Genomic DNA, 12,258 nt, shown 5'->3' on the forward strand with positions numbered 1-12,258 from the left:
ACGGATTAGCCGGCTAGCTGCTAGCTTCGTGGTGAAAATATTGATTTGAGGCAGACATAACGCTGATTTCTGCCCAGGATTTCATGCTTTTATGCCACGATTTATAGATGCTTATATGAGTAGCCTATAGTTGTGTTTGGAGTGTGTCAAAAGTGACTTATATGATAGTGTTGCCCATATGTTGCTGTTTAATCCGGAAAAAAAACTGGACAGATCCACAATATTGACGAACAATAAGGCTATTTTCCGAACAATATTTTCAGGGGTGCTGAGCCAGATTGCACCCAAATGGGGGAGACTCGTAGCCAGAAGGTTGTTAATATAACAGTAGTAGTAGTAGTAGAAGAAGTAGTAGTAATAGTAAAGTCAGTTTTTGAAGTAGCAGTAGTAGTAGTACTAGTAGCAGTCGTACTAATAGCTGTAGCATGAATAGCAGTAGTAGTAGTAGCAGTTGTGGTATAAGTAATAATAGTAGTGGTAGTGGTAGTAATAGCAGTAGTGGTAGTAATAATAGTGATGGTATCAGTAATAGCAGTAGTAGTAGTAGTAGTAGTAGTAATAGTAGCAACAGCAAAAGTTGCAGTAGAAGTAGTAGTAGTAGCAGTAGTAGTAGTAGTGATACTAGAAATATTAGTAGCAGTAGTTGTCGCAGTATTAGTAAGAGCATTCATTATTTCAACAAAAAAGCCTAATTTTGAATTTAACGTTTAAATACAGTTAATCCATGAGGCTTTTATTTTGAAAGGGTGGGACTGGGTGGGGGAGAGGGGGAGAGGAGACATAATCTTAATGTTTGACACATAAACAGAGTTTATTAAATGACAGGCTTCATCACAAGCATTTCAGTTAGAATTCACTCTTTGGGGCTTTTCCAACAATAAAGAGAAACAGGATAACAATAGTTGGAATGCTTAACAGCATTCCAACAATGATCACTTTGTAATGTGGTCTGTTTCATCAGATGTCTGTCAAACAAAAACAACATTTGCAACTCTGTATTGTAAGTTTCAAGCTGTGGAGAATGAGCTGCACCATCGAGCAGACTGACACACAGCGACATGGAAGTTAAACATGAAAGGAAGGAACAGAAATCAGATCCTTGGAGGGAAATGGACTTAAGATCTGAGTCTCAGCTCCAGAACAGCGTCCTCACACAGCGCATCATGTGTCATCACTGTGCCTGTAATATGTGAGGCCTATGTGTATTTATACATCTTGTAAACTTGTTGTACATGAATAAAGCTTTTTCTAAGGACATACAAACTGTAAAGAACAACAAAGAGAGAGTTTTACTGTTGTGAAGAGCACAGCAGGACAGAATGCTTTGTTTGCAGCATGAAAGAGTTTTTAATTAATCTCATGTTTTATGTGCTGTTCACAGTTAATCTACCAGAGAAATGGTTATTGGTTATGGTCACGATTATGATCACAACATTGTTATTGTTGTGACAATGAATGCGCTGTTGATCTTTTAACTCAAAACTAGCGAACGTGTTGTTTAAGTAATAAAATACATCTTATTTGTACATATGTTTTCTACATTACAACTTAAAGCTCACATTCATAAATGCGATCATGCCAGGAGCCCCTGAATGCACCATTTTCTGCTGTTTCCCATTCTAGTTTTCTTATTAATTGCTTATAAATTGTTCCGGTGTATTCTTGCTCAGTACAGACCTCTGGGTGTTTACTGCCTTTCCTAATGTGGGAGAAAAATATATTTGTGTAAAATCAATCATAACCATAATTTGAAATGTACCCATGTATATTCATACTGTGATATTGACCTGTATTATTGTCATATGTTATCACGTCACTGAAACAGGGAGTCTAGTATAGCGGCCTTGGAGCCCGGGTGAAGATGGGGGATGACGTAGATAAACAAGTAGGGCAAGATTTCTAACGCAGGAGAAGAACAGGAGCTGGTCGCTGTGACGGGCGGCCAGAGGCGGAATCAGGAGAAGACGAGTGGGGAAGGAGGCTGTGGTTAATCAAAAAACCCTCTGTTATGACTTGTCCAAGGTGCACAGTGTAACTTCTTTAGGTGAAAGTTCAGAGGAGGAGGAGGACATCAAGGGGGGAGAGACTTAGGGTAGGGAGGTATAAAGTAATGTAGGCTATTGTGAAGTTAGTTGACTCCAGACAGCTCGGTTTACTTGTATACTTTGTGATGCAAATGAATCTGTTACTGTAATAAGTTACTGAGCCAGCCGTCAGGTATTAAGTTTTAACACAAGTCATAAAGTCTAAGAAGCTGATCATCAACGGGGGGAAAAAACGACAACAGTAAACGGGTTAGTTATCTACTGCCAGCAAAAGTCCACTTCTGGGTAGAATAATGTGCATTTAAGTTTGCAGACTCACACAAGCTACAAAGGTTGAAACGGCATCATTAATGTATTGAATGTTAAAACAATAATGATATTTAGAATACTATTAATAACAATAATAACACGTAATAATAATAATTAGTATATAACAGTTATTAATTGTAATAATAATAATGATGATGACAGTTTTATTCATCAAAAACAAAATCTCCATTAGTGGTCACTTTAATCATCAGCTATCAACGAAACATTGTTACTGTAACATTTAAAGCCACTCATGCTTCCCAAAACAAGCAACATGTATTTGTCAGTGTGTTTGATCATAAATAGTATAACTATTTATATTAGACGTTATTATCAGCAGAGGACATGTTCACAGTGAGCAGCTCTGATAGGAAGTCTGGCTGAACTGCACCATAAGCCTCGACCATCATCAGTGTGTTTGCTGCTCCCAGAATAACTTCAGTTTATTAAACACTGATCAACATCAGATGGTTGTTTTCACATCGAGACTCTGAACAAACATGTGGACCAGTTGTGAAACGACTTTTGATGGAGCTCTGATGCATTTTAAATCATCTTTAGAGAGAAATGAGTGGGAAAAGCCGCTGATCAGTGGTGTCCACGGCGGTGAGGAGGTGAGGTTTGGAGGCTCCTCAAACACAACACAGAGATCATCAGAGCTCTACATGACTTCAATATGAAGAGACACTAGTCCGCTATCGGCTCCCTTCACCGTCAGCCTTCAGTACTTCTTCCACATTTAGTTTTGAGTCTTTATCAGTGAAGAGAAAACACAAGTGACTCTGCTTTCAGACTGCACTGAGGAGTCCCGGGCTGGGTTGAGTCTCCACGGTTCTCATGGTGTGTTTAAGTGCAGCCCCGTGCTCTGAGCTCTTCAACAGTCAGTCAGACTCTCGTGTTCTCGTGACTACAAACACATCAACGACAGAAAATGACAGAAGCAGCTCCAGCTCCAGCCCCCGCGGCGGCCAAAGCAGCGACGAAGAAGATGTCCAGGCCGAAGAAGGCTGGTCCCAGCGTCGGTGAGCTCATCGTTAAAGCTGTGGCCGCATCCAAGGAGCGGAGCGGCGTGTCTGCTGCCGCCGTGAAGAAGGCTCTGACCGCCGATGGATACGATGTGGAGAAGAACAACAACCGCGTCAAGACCGCCATCAAGAGCCTGGTGACTAAGGGGACTCTGGTCCAGACCAAGGGGACCGGGGCCTCTGGCTCCTTCAAGATGAGCAAGACGGCTGTCGAGAAACCGGCAAAGAAAACCGCTCCTACAGTCAAGAAGCCCGCAGCTAAGAAACCCGCAGCGGCTAAAAAGACCAAGACAGCGGCAGTGAAGAAACCAGCAGCAGCCGCTAAGAAATCACCAAAGAAGGCAAAGAAACCCGCAGCGGCCAAGAAACCCGTCAAGAGCCCAAAGAAGGTAGCCAAGAGCCCCAAAAAGGCCACCAAGAGCCCCAAGAAGGTGGTCAAAAAGGCCCCCGTAGCCAAGAAAGCCCCCGCAAAGAGGGCTGCCAAGCCCAAAGCCAAGAAAGCAGCACCCAAGAAGAAGTGAGCTGTTATCAGTCTGAAGTACCAACGCTCCTATAAAAGGCTCTTTTAAGAGCCACCCACACCTTCATAAAGAGCATTTTCCTGTTTATTCAGAAGTTATTAACAGCAGAAATAAGTTACTTTTTATTTGAGACAGAAACATGATACATTTAAGAACATCACATTGCTCATATACTGTATACTTATGTATCAAATAGTAATACATCTAAACATGCATACAGGAGGAGAATAAAGTAGCAAATATGAATCCACTTGTAAGGAGAGACAGACAATTAGACAATAGCTAGTTTGTATTCATGTTTTATTTGCTGTGTGATGCGGCCTATGGGTGGTCTTAGTTGTAGCTGTTTGACTGATTGTAGGTGGAAACATAAATATCAGTGTTTTATAATCCAGTAAACGTGAGCAGCTGCATCAGCTTATCTGTCTGGAAGTTGAAGAGTGAGCTACACAACATGATAAATGTGCTGCAAAGCTTCAGTAGAGACAGAACGCTGACTCAAAGGTTGAGAAGCCTGCCAAGGATAAATTATAACTATAATAATACAATCAATATAATAAAAGCAATCATACCATGCACATAATGTAAAAATATTAGTAATAAATATCTCAATTAATTTAAATAATTGATGTAATAGTCATAAAATAAATTAAATCATATGTAAAATCATTAACTTTATTCAACGGTTTCACACACCAACATAAAAGTGTAATGTGGGAAAAACAATACGCAAAGAGATAAAACTCTAAACCAGATCTCAATAGACACTCAGTGGCCACCAACATCTTTCTTTAAGAGCATCTTCCTGTTTTATCCATATACTTGTCATTAACAGCAATCACAATATTTATATTGGCCTTTTAATTAAGATCTAAGATCTTATCTAGGTATAAAGACCACAATGTTTCAAATCCAGGTAAAAATGAATGCTAGCAGCTGGATCTCAACTCGACTTTCTGTAAGTTCAGGATGACACTGAAAAGCAAATCTTCACATCTATTTAGTCAGACGTGTGACAGTAAAGCTGAGAGGCCAGTCAAAAGCCCTCCAACAGCACGGCACAGTAGTATGAAACCATTTCTCCTGCTACCTTATGAACATCATTCTAATAGGAGCAATCATAATATAGAAGAAATGATTACAATAAACATTTGTGAGTCCCTTCTGTTTATTGACAAAGTGCTGATAAGTCATAAAATAAATATGTACCAAAGCCATCATATCTAACAGTAATTGTTACGTATTATTCATTACCTGGGCCAACTGTCATCACTGTTCATAGCATGAATACCAAAATAATGTCTGAATTAGTTTATATTGTCCCTCAAAAGCAGATCTCAATAAACGGTTATTGGATGGATGCCTTCATCCACTTCATCCCAGTCTTCTATAAAAAAAGGTCATAGTTCATGTCAAGCTTCGTCATCTGCATCTCACATCCCTCGACTATCAGGTTTTATTACATCTACAGATGTAAACTTCGTGTTACTTACCAATTCCAAAGTAGAGCCGTTCTGGCAGCAAAGCTTACAGATAGTTTAATACATGACAGAATCTAAATTAATGTTTGCTTCCACCAACAGTCAGATGTGTAACGTCATCTCTCTCTCTGTGGTTCCTCCTCATGGACTGAAAGAAGAACTGAAGTAGTGAAAGACGTCCCAAAGATGGCGCTCACGCCTAAAAAGTGAAGTCACACTATATATTGGTCCTGAATCAGATGTTCGATCTCTTCCATCTACACGATCTTCGTGTCAGAGAACTGCCGTCCTTCCTCTGGATGTTTAGGTTGATTCAAAAATATTATTGTGTGTAAATTTGGCAAAAATAAAAAACATTCCAGTCTTTTGACAACTATATTATAATTTGTCTAAAAAGCCATGAAAATTACCACTGAATGAGATATAGATATATATATATATAGATATATATATAGATATATATATATCAGATAATATGGATATATATAGATAACTGCATACACTCTAAAATATAACCATTTGACTCCTATGCTAAGTTTACCAACAAACACTTTTGGTATTCAGAGGAAACATCTTTAGATGAAGTGGGTGGCTCTTAAAAGAGCCTTTGTGTTGTTGGTCTCCATCAGGTGTTTACTTGGAGCTGGTGTACTTGGTCACAGCCTTGGTTCCCTCAGACACCGCGTGCTTGGCCAGCTCACCGGGCAGCAGCAGGCGGACAGCGGTCTGGATCTCCCTGGAAGTGATGGTGGAGCGCTTGTTGTAGTGAGCCAGACGAGAGGCCTCACCGGCGATGCGCTCAAAGATGTCGCTCACGAAGCAGTTCATGATGCCCATGGCCTTAGAGGAGATGCCGGTATCAGGGTGGACCTGCTTCATCACCTTGTACACGTAGATGGCGTAGCTCTCCTTCCTGCTCTTACGCCTCTTCTTGCCGGTCTTGGCGGCGGTCTTAGAGACGGCTTTCTTGGAGCCCTTCTTGGGCGCTTTACCGGTGGCGTCAGGCATGATTCTAGATTTCTTCAGAGTCGGAAGATGTTCCAAGAAGCACAGGGCGGTCTATATATATCAACTTGATGCAAATTACACTGTGCTGTTGCTTGCACTGGATTGGCTGCCTTCTGAGCGGGACTGAGCATGCGCTGAACAGGTCACCGTTTCTGTGAGCAGACTTATTTGTTTTATTGACAGAAGAAGACAGGAAGTCAAGACTAACATCAGAACCTCACAAGTTGATACGTTCGGAGTTTACTACACCACAGTGTAGAAATATTCTGTTGCAAATAAAAGTCCTCCATTAAAACTATTTCTTAAGTAAAGACCAATGTTTGATGGTTTAGTTAAGGCCCACAAGATAGACCTGATTCAGCAGAAGTTATTAAGAGCAGGAATAATAGTTACTTATTCGAGAGGGAAAATGTAAACATTTAAGGACGTCCCATTGCTCATATAGTTACACACTATACTTAAGTATCAAAAAGTAACAAATCTAAACGTACATACAGGAGGTGAATAAAGTATCGAAAATAAATCCACTTCCAAGGAGAGACATGGTGTAGCTGTATGATTGTAGGAGGTAACGCAAGACGAAACATAAATGTCAGTGTTTTAAATCCCGTTTAAAGTAAACGTGAGCAGCTGCATGTCTGGAAGTCATACATCATCCTCTAAGAGCATTTGTCATTGACAGCAGACATACTATTTATATTGCGTTTCTAAGTATTTGTTAGATTAGTAGACATGGGAGCGATGTGTGTATTACTTTTAGTCAGTTTGAAACTAATTGGCCAATGTAGATGTGACTATAGACTGCCGTTCCAGCGCTTTGCTTTGTAGGAGACGTAGACTCATAAGAAGTTTTAGATTTTTTTCTAAATCAGTCCCACATCTGGGTATTTTTGACCGTTTCGTCTGGGCTGGAGAAACGCATATACATGTTAACATATTTTATTACAGAACATCAGCATTTACAGATGTAAATGTGGTGAGGTCGAAGTAATTGTTAGTAAAATTATTGAATTTGAATATGGAGGTTAATTTAATATTAATAAAACTTTACTGATCATAAATGTCAGTCTCCCCTGACACATACTATACACACACATTATCTCTAAAGCTCATTATCACATTTCGTTTTTTTGATATTCTGACTGCACTTTGTATATTCTGACGATATATAATTTGATTTATGTACTGAACCGGTTTGCCTTAACTTTTTAAACTTTAGTCAAAAAAAGCGCACAAGCCATTAGAGGTTCCTGCCAACCACATGATCATGTTGCAGCTTTGGACAGGAAACACCAAAATAAGACGTTAGTTCTATCAATTGTGTTGAATATACAGTATATTAGGTATTGAATATAAAGCATTCCAAAACACAACCTTAAAAATCCCTAGTCAGTCTGACATAAACATGGAATCATGTGAACTGATGTCAAGTTCAGAAAACATTCAAGAAAGGATTAACATATAAAGACATACTATACTGGTGGAGTCAGTGTTTACTGTATTAAAAAGAGGGGGGAAAGGCCTTTAAGAAAATGTTTTCGGGTCATTTGAAAGTCAAAAAAATAAGTCCACTCGGTCATTATGGAGCATTGTGTATAGATTTCATCAGCAAAATTTCAAATTCATTGAGTGCCCGACATTTCAGCGCATCGATATTAACTTGCAATATACTACAACGACTTTATTGACGATATTAAATGATTGAGTTAAACATGGCGATAGTAGAGGAATGAGCTCTTCAGAGAGAGTGAGGTGGCTCTTAAAAGAGCCGTTGTGGTTTGTGGATCAGCAGACAGTTTAAGCTCGCTCTCCGCGGATGCGACGGGCCAGCTGGATGTCTTTGGGCATGATGGTGACCCTCTTGGCGTGGATGGCGCACAGGTTGGTGTCCTCGAACAGGCCGACCAGGTAAGCCTCACTGGACTCCTGCAGAGCCATAACAGCGGAGCTCTGGAAGCGCAGGTCGGTCTTGAAGTCCTGAGCGATTTCTCTCACCAGACGCTGGAAGGGCAGCTTGCGGATCAGCAGCTCCGTGGATTTCTGGTAGCGACGGATCTCTCTCAGAGCCACGGTACCGGGCCTGTAACGGTGAGGCTTCTTCACGCCGCCGGTGGCCGGGGCGCTCTTACGGGCAGCCTTGGTGGCCAGCTGCTTCCTGGGGGCTTTGCCTCCGGTGGATTTACGAGCGGTCTGCTTGGTTCTTGCCATGACTTCTTCTTCTTTCTCTGATCAGGAGGAACATGCAGTCAGAGAGGAGACACGCTGCTCTTAAACTGTGGGACCGGCTGTGAAATGGTGACGCAGCTTCAGACCTCCGGCTCCTGATTGGTGAGGGCTCCTCCTGGAGCTCAGCCCCGCCCAGAGCAGCGACCCACCGCCCGAGTCTCCGCTGCTCATTGGCGGAAAATGCTTTCAAATTGCCCGCCAAAATGTAGAATGGTCCGCCCTCTGTTCTTCTGCTGGAAGCCTCTTTTCTGGTTGGTCTGTTTGTCAGGAAACGTCCCACGCGCTCCGCGGACATATAAAAGAGGGTTTCGGTTGTTGGTCAACATTCATTTCTCTAAAAGCATTTAACGACCAGTGGCAGAGGAAAACCCGGAGGTTTTCTGTGGTTTAGTGAAAATGTCTAAAGTCCAAATGCTGAAATCTTTAGTCAATCAGCGACTAACTGCGGCTGCTGAGGAGATATTTGGTCTGTTTGAAGGAACAATAGCAGAGTACGAGGAGGACGTTTCTGCTTTAAAAGAGGAGAACGAGCGACAACAGAAACTACTGGACGCTGTTTTCAACCCTCAGCTTCGGTTACATAGAGCAGACGTCCAGCAGCTGTTGGTGATTAAAGAAGAGGTTCCCCCTGAGCAGCAGGAGTGGAGCTCCAGTCTGGACCAAGAGGACCCAGAGCCCCCACACATTAAAGAGGAACAGGAGGAACTCTGCACCAGTCAGGAGGGAGAGCAGCTTCAAGGGCTGGAGGAGGCTGATATCAAGTTCTCATTCACTCCTGTGAAGAGTGAAGATGATGAAGAGGAAGCTCAGTCCTCACAGCTTCATCAAAGACAAACTGAACAGATGGAAACAGAAGCTGATGGAGAGGACTGTGGAGGACCAGAACCAGACAGGAACTCAGAACCAGATACTGATGAGAAGACTGGAGACTCTTCTGACATTGGTGATTGGAAGGACTCTTTGAAACCTGATGAAGTCCATGTCAGTGATTCAAGATTTAGTGCTGGTGAGAAACGTTTTAGATGCTCCGAGTGTGAGAAAACATTTTGCACCAGAGGAACTCTGAAGAGACACATGAGAATCCACACAGGAGAGAAAACTAACAGCTGCTCAGTATGTGAGAAATCTTTTTACAATTCTTCAATTTTACATAAACACATGATAATCCACACAGGAGAGAAACCCTTCAGCTGCTCTGTTTGCAAGAAATCTTTTAACCAGTCTTCGAATTTAAAGACACACATGAGAATCCACACAGGAGAGAAACCTTTCAGCTGCTCAGTATGTGAGACATCTTTCTACCAGCATTCACATTTACAGTCACACATGAGAATCCACACAGGAGAGAAACTTTTCAGCTGCTCAGTATGTGAGAAATCTTTTAACCAGCGTTCACGTTTCCAGACACACATGAGAATCCACACAGGAGAGAAAACTAACAGCTGCTCAGTTTGTGATAAAAGATTTATGCACAACGCACATCTAACGGTACACATGAAAACTCACACAGGTAAGAATCCCCTTTAGCCCTTTTACCCAATCCCCCCTGCACATATCCCTTCGAGCGGTGGGCCCATAGGGCGGCGGCTCAATGTAGAGTTTTCGGGTTGTTCCTGGTCGAACCATATGTCTCATGTCCCGGAAACCAGACCCTCACAAGCAAGCTCCACTCCCAGGTCTGGCTCCAGAAAGGGGCCCCGGTTTCCCTTTTTTCGGGCCAGCTGCCACAACTCTTTTCAGATGGTGAGTGAATTCTTGGTCTGAGGTCACGGGGTCACAGGTCACACGCGGCCCTAAACCACGTTACGGTGGTGGTTTATTGAAAGGTTGTAACATTTAAGACTCGTTGCTTACTGTTAATATTATAACGTTACCCAGCTAGTGTTGTTTTGACCATTAAAATAAAAGTTTTGCTGATGTAAATATCTTCTTGTATGAAGTTATTTTGCATGTTTAGATACAGAATTGCAGAAAAATACCAGAAGGCAATTAATGTGTTTATGCATTGACTTCTGCAAGTATGTGTTTTCCTTTGTGTGATGTTATAATTTCTGTTGTCTCTGTTGAGTCACCCAGTCCTACACACCTGTAAATAAATGTTGAAAAAAGGGAAAGAAAAGAAAAACCGGAGGGAAAGCCAGAGCTAAGGCCAAGACCCGCTCCTCTCGTGCTGGGCTCCAGTTCCCAGTCGGTCGTGTTCACAGGCTGCTGCGCAAAGGAAACTATGCGCATCGTGTCGGTGCCGGCGCCCCCGTCTACCTGGCGGCTGTGCTGGAGTACCTGACCGCTGAGATCCTGGAGTTGGCTGGAAACGCGGCCCGCGACAACAAGAAGACTCGTATCATCCCCCGTCACCTGCAGCTGGCTCTCCGCAACGACGAGGAGCTCAACAAGCTGCTGGGCGGAGTGACCATCGCTCAGGGCGGCGTGCTGCCCAACATCCAGGCTGTTCTGCTGCCCAAGAAGACCGAGAAGGCCGCCAAGTCCAAGTAAACCTGGAGCCTCTTTGACTGCTGGAACCAGAACCTCAAACACTCACCTGATAAAGAGCTTTGTATTCAGGCGTCCCAATAACAAAAACATGCTAATATTTTAAAAACACAATTTGCATTTTTAGACTAAAGTATATTAATTGTGGTTATTGATATAAAGCTGATCCCAACAGTTATTCCAGAGGCTGAGGTCACTTTGCAGACACACTTTAGTTTGAGTCTCATTTGATTGACATATTAATAATGCTCTATTGATGAAAACAAAGTAAAGCAAGTTATTCGGTTTTGGAAAAACATAATTGCAAAAACATTGAACTTTGTGTTTTGCTGTTTTCATCTTTTTGAAGTTGTATCTGTAATGAGGCTGCAATTATGTAAAATAAATGATTTCAGACCACAAAGTCTATAAAGCTGTTTAATGTTTTTCAGGGCTGCAATTACCAATTATATATTATCAGCTCATCAAAAGATTATTTTCTCAAAAAAACAATTGTCATTAAATGTAAACGCACTAGAAATTAGTCCTGAAATGAAACACACCTGTGGCTTTTTCTTTTTCTGTGTGCAGGTGCAGTTTACTATACAGTGTTGTCATACATTTATCAAACACATACACAGGTATCAAAATGTAATGTAAGGGGGAACGTTTATTATTTTCTCCTCAAATAACAAAAGCGCAGTACAAGAAAAGAAAAACATTTGTGCTAGAAAAAAAAAAAAAACTGAAAATGAGGCTGGATCTCTTCTTTGCTGGTCTGGTCATAAGACTTCATCCTCATTGTAAGAGCCAAATTCAATGTGCTGTTAAATATTCACTTGTATTTACATGTTTAACTTTAATCACATCTGTTTCTACTTTGAATGTTACAAGGATGTCCTTATAATTTGTTATAGTAAGGAATACATGTAAGTGACAGACAACTGTCACTTTAAGGTAACTTTGCGACAGTTACTGACAGTTGTGAGTAATATCTGAAGCAGTATGGAGCCGCACAGTTTTCCGACCGTGTTGTGGAACGTGTTATGAAACGTGTTATATGGAACGATCTACGTGGATTCAGTTGTGGATAACCTGTGGATACTTAAAGTATGTCCAAGTAATCAGCGTACTTTTAGGAAGAAAGGAAGTTGTTTGACTGACTTGTACGAAG

The 12,258-nt window shown here is 41.6% G+C and overlaps 5 protein-coding genes across 5 annotated transcripts; 3 read left to right on the plus strand and 2 right to left on the minus strand.

Annotated features, from left to right (window-relative positions):
- The first annotated feature begins 3,222 nt into the window (after positions 1-3,222).
- On the plus strand, positions 3,223-3,958 carry LOC142938802 (histone H1-like). The gene has a single exon (XM_076082210.1). The coding sequence runs from the start codon at positions 3,286-3,288 to the stop codon at positions 3,898-3,900; it is 615 nt and encodes a 204-aa protein (XP_075938325.1). The 5' UTR covers positions 3,223-3,285; the 3' UTR covers positions 3,901-3,958.
- A 57-nt stretch (positions 3,959-4,015) lies between these two features.
- LOC142938810 (histone H2B-like) lies at positions 4,016-6,404 on the minus strand. Its single transcript, XM_076082220.1, has one exon. The coding sequence runs from the start codon at positions 6,387-6,389 to the stop codon at positions 6,015-6,017; it is 375 nt and encodes a 124-aa protein (XP_075938335.1). The 5' UTR covers positions 6,390-6,404; the 3' UTR covers positions 4,016-6,014.
- A 1,416-nt stretch (positions 6,405-7,820) lies between these two features.
- LOC142938805 (histone H3) lies at positions 7,821-8,597 on the minus strand. Its single transcript, XM_076082214.1, has one exon. The coding sequence runs from the start codon at positions 8,595-8,597 to the stop codon at positions 8,187-8,189; it is 411 nt and encodes a 136-aa protein (XP_075938329.1). The 3' UTR covers positions 7,821-8,186.
- Positions 8,598-9,011: 414 nt separating this feature from the next.
- On the plus strand, positions 9,012-10,848 carry LOC142938804 (uncharacterized). The gene has a single exon (XM_076082212.1). The coding sequence runs from the start codon at positions 9,012-9,014 to the stop codon at positions 10,140-10,142; it is 1,131 nt and encodes a 376-aa protein (XP_075938327.1). The 3' UTR covers positions 10,143-10,848.
- LOC142938737 (histone H2A-like) lies at positions 10,242-11,377 on the plus strand. Its single transcript, XM_076082117.1, has 2 exons — positions 10,242-10,358; positions 10,725-11,377. The coding sequence occupies exons 1-2, from the start codon at positions 10,242-10,244 to the stop codon at positions 11,106-11,108; spliced, it is 501 nt and encodes a 166-aa protein (XP_075938232.1). The 3' UTR covers positions 11,109-11,377.
- Positions 11,378-12,258: the final 881 nt, after the last annotated feature.

This window comes from Anarhichas minor, unplaced genomic scaffold (genome assembly GCF_050575085.1).
Source record: "Anarhichas minor isolate MPS153535 unplaced genomic scaffold, ASM5057508v1 ptg000090l, whole genome shotgun sequence".
NCBI classification, from domain to species: domain Eukaryota; kingdom Metazoa; phylum Chordata; class Actinopteri; order Perciformes; family Anarhichadidae; genus Anarhichas; species Anarhichas minor.

Coding starts and splice junctions, on each gene's coding strand:
- LOC142938802 (XM_076082210.1), top strand. CDS start 3,286: ATGACAGAAGCAGCTCCAGCTCCAGCCCCCGCGGCGGCCAAAGCAGCG.
- LOC142938810 (XM_076082220.1), bottom strand. CDS start 6,389: ATGCCTGACGCCACCGGTAAAGCGCCCAAGAAGGGCTCCAAGAAAGCC.
- LOC142938805 (XM_076082214.1), bottom strand. CDS start 8,597: ATGGCAAGAACCAAGCAGACCGCTCGTAAATCCACCGGAGGCAAAGCC.
- LOC142938804 (XM_076082212.1), top strand. CDS start 9,012: ATGTCTAAAGTCCAAATGCTGAAATCTTTAGTCAATCAGCGACTAACT.
- LOC142938737 (XM_076082117.1), top strand. CDS start 10,242: ATGTCTCATGTCCCGGAAACCAGACCCTCACAAGCAAGCTCCACTCCC. Junction 10,359..10,724: donor GCCACAACTCTTTTCAGATG/GTGAGTGAATTC, acceptor TGTTGAAAAAAG/GGAAAGAAAAGAAAAACCGG.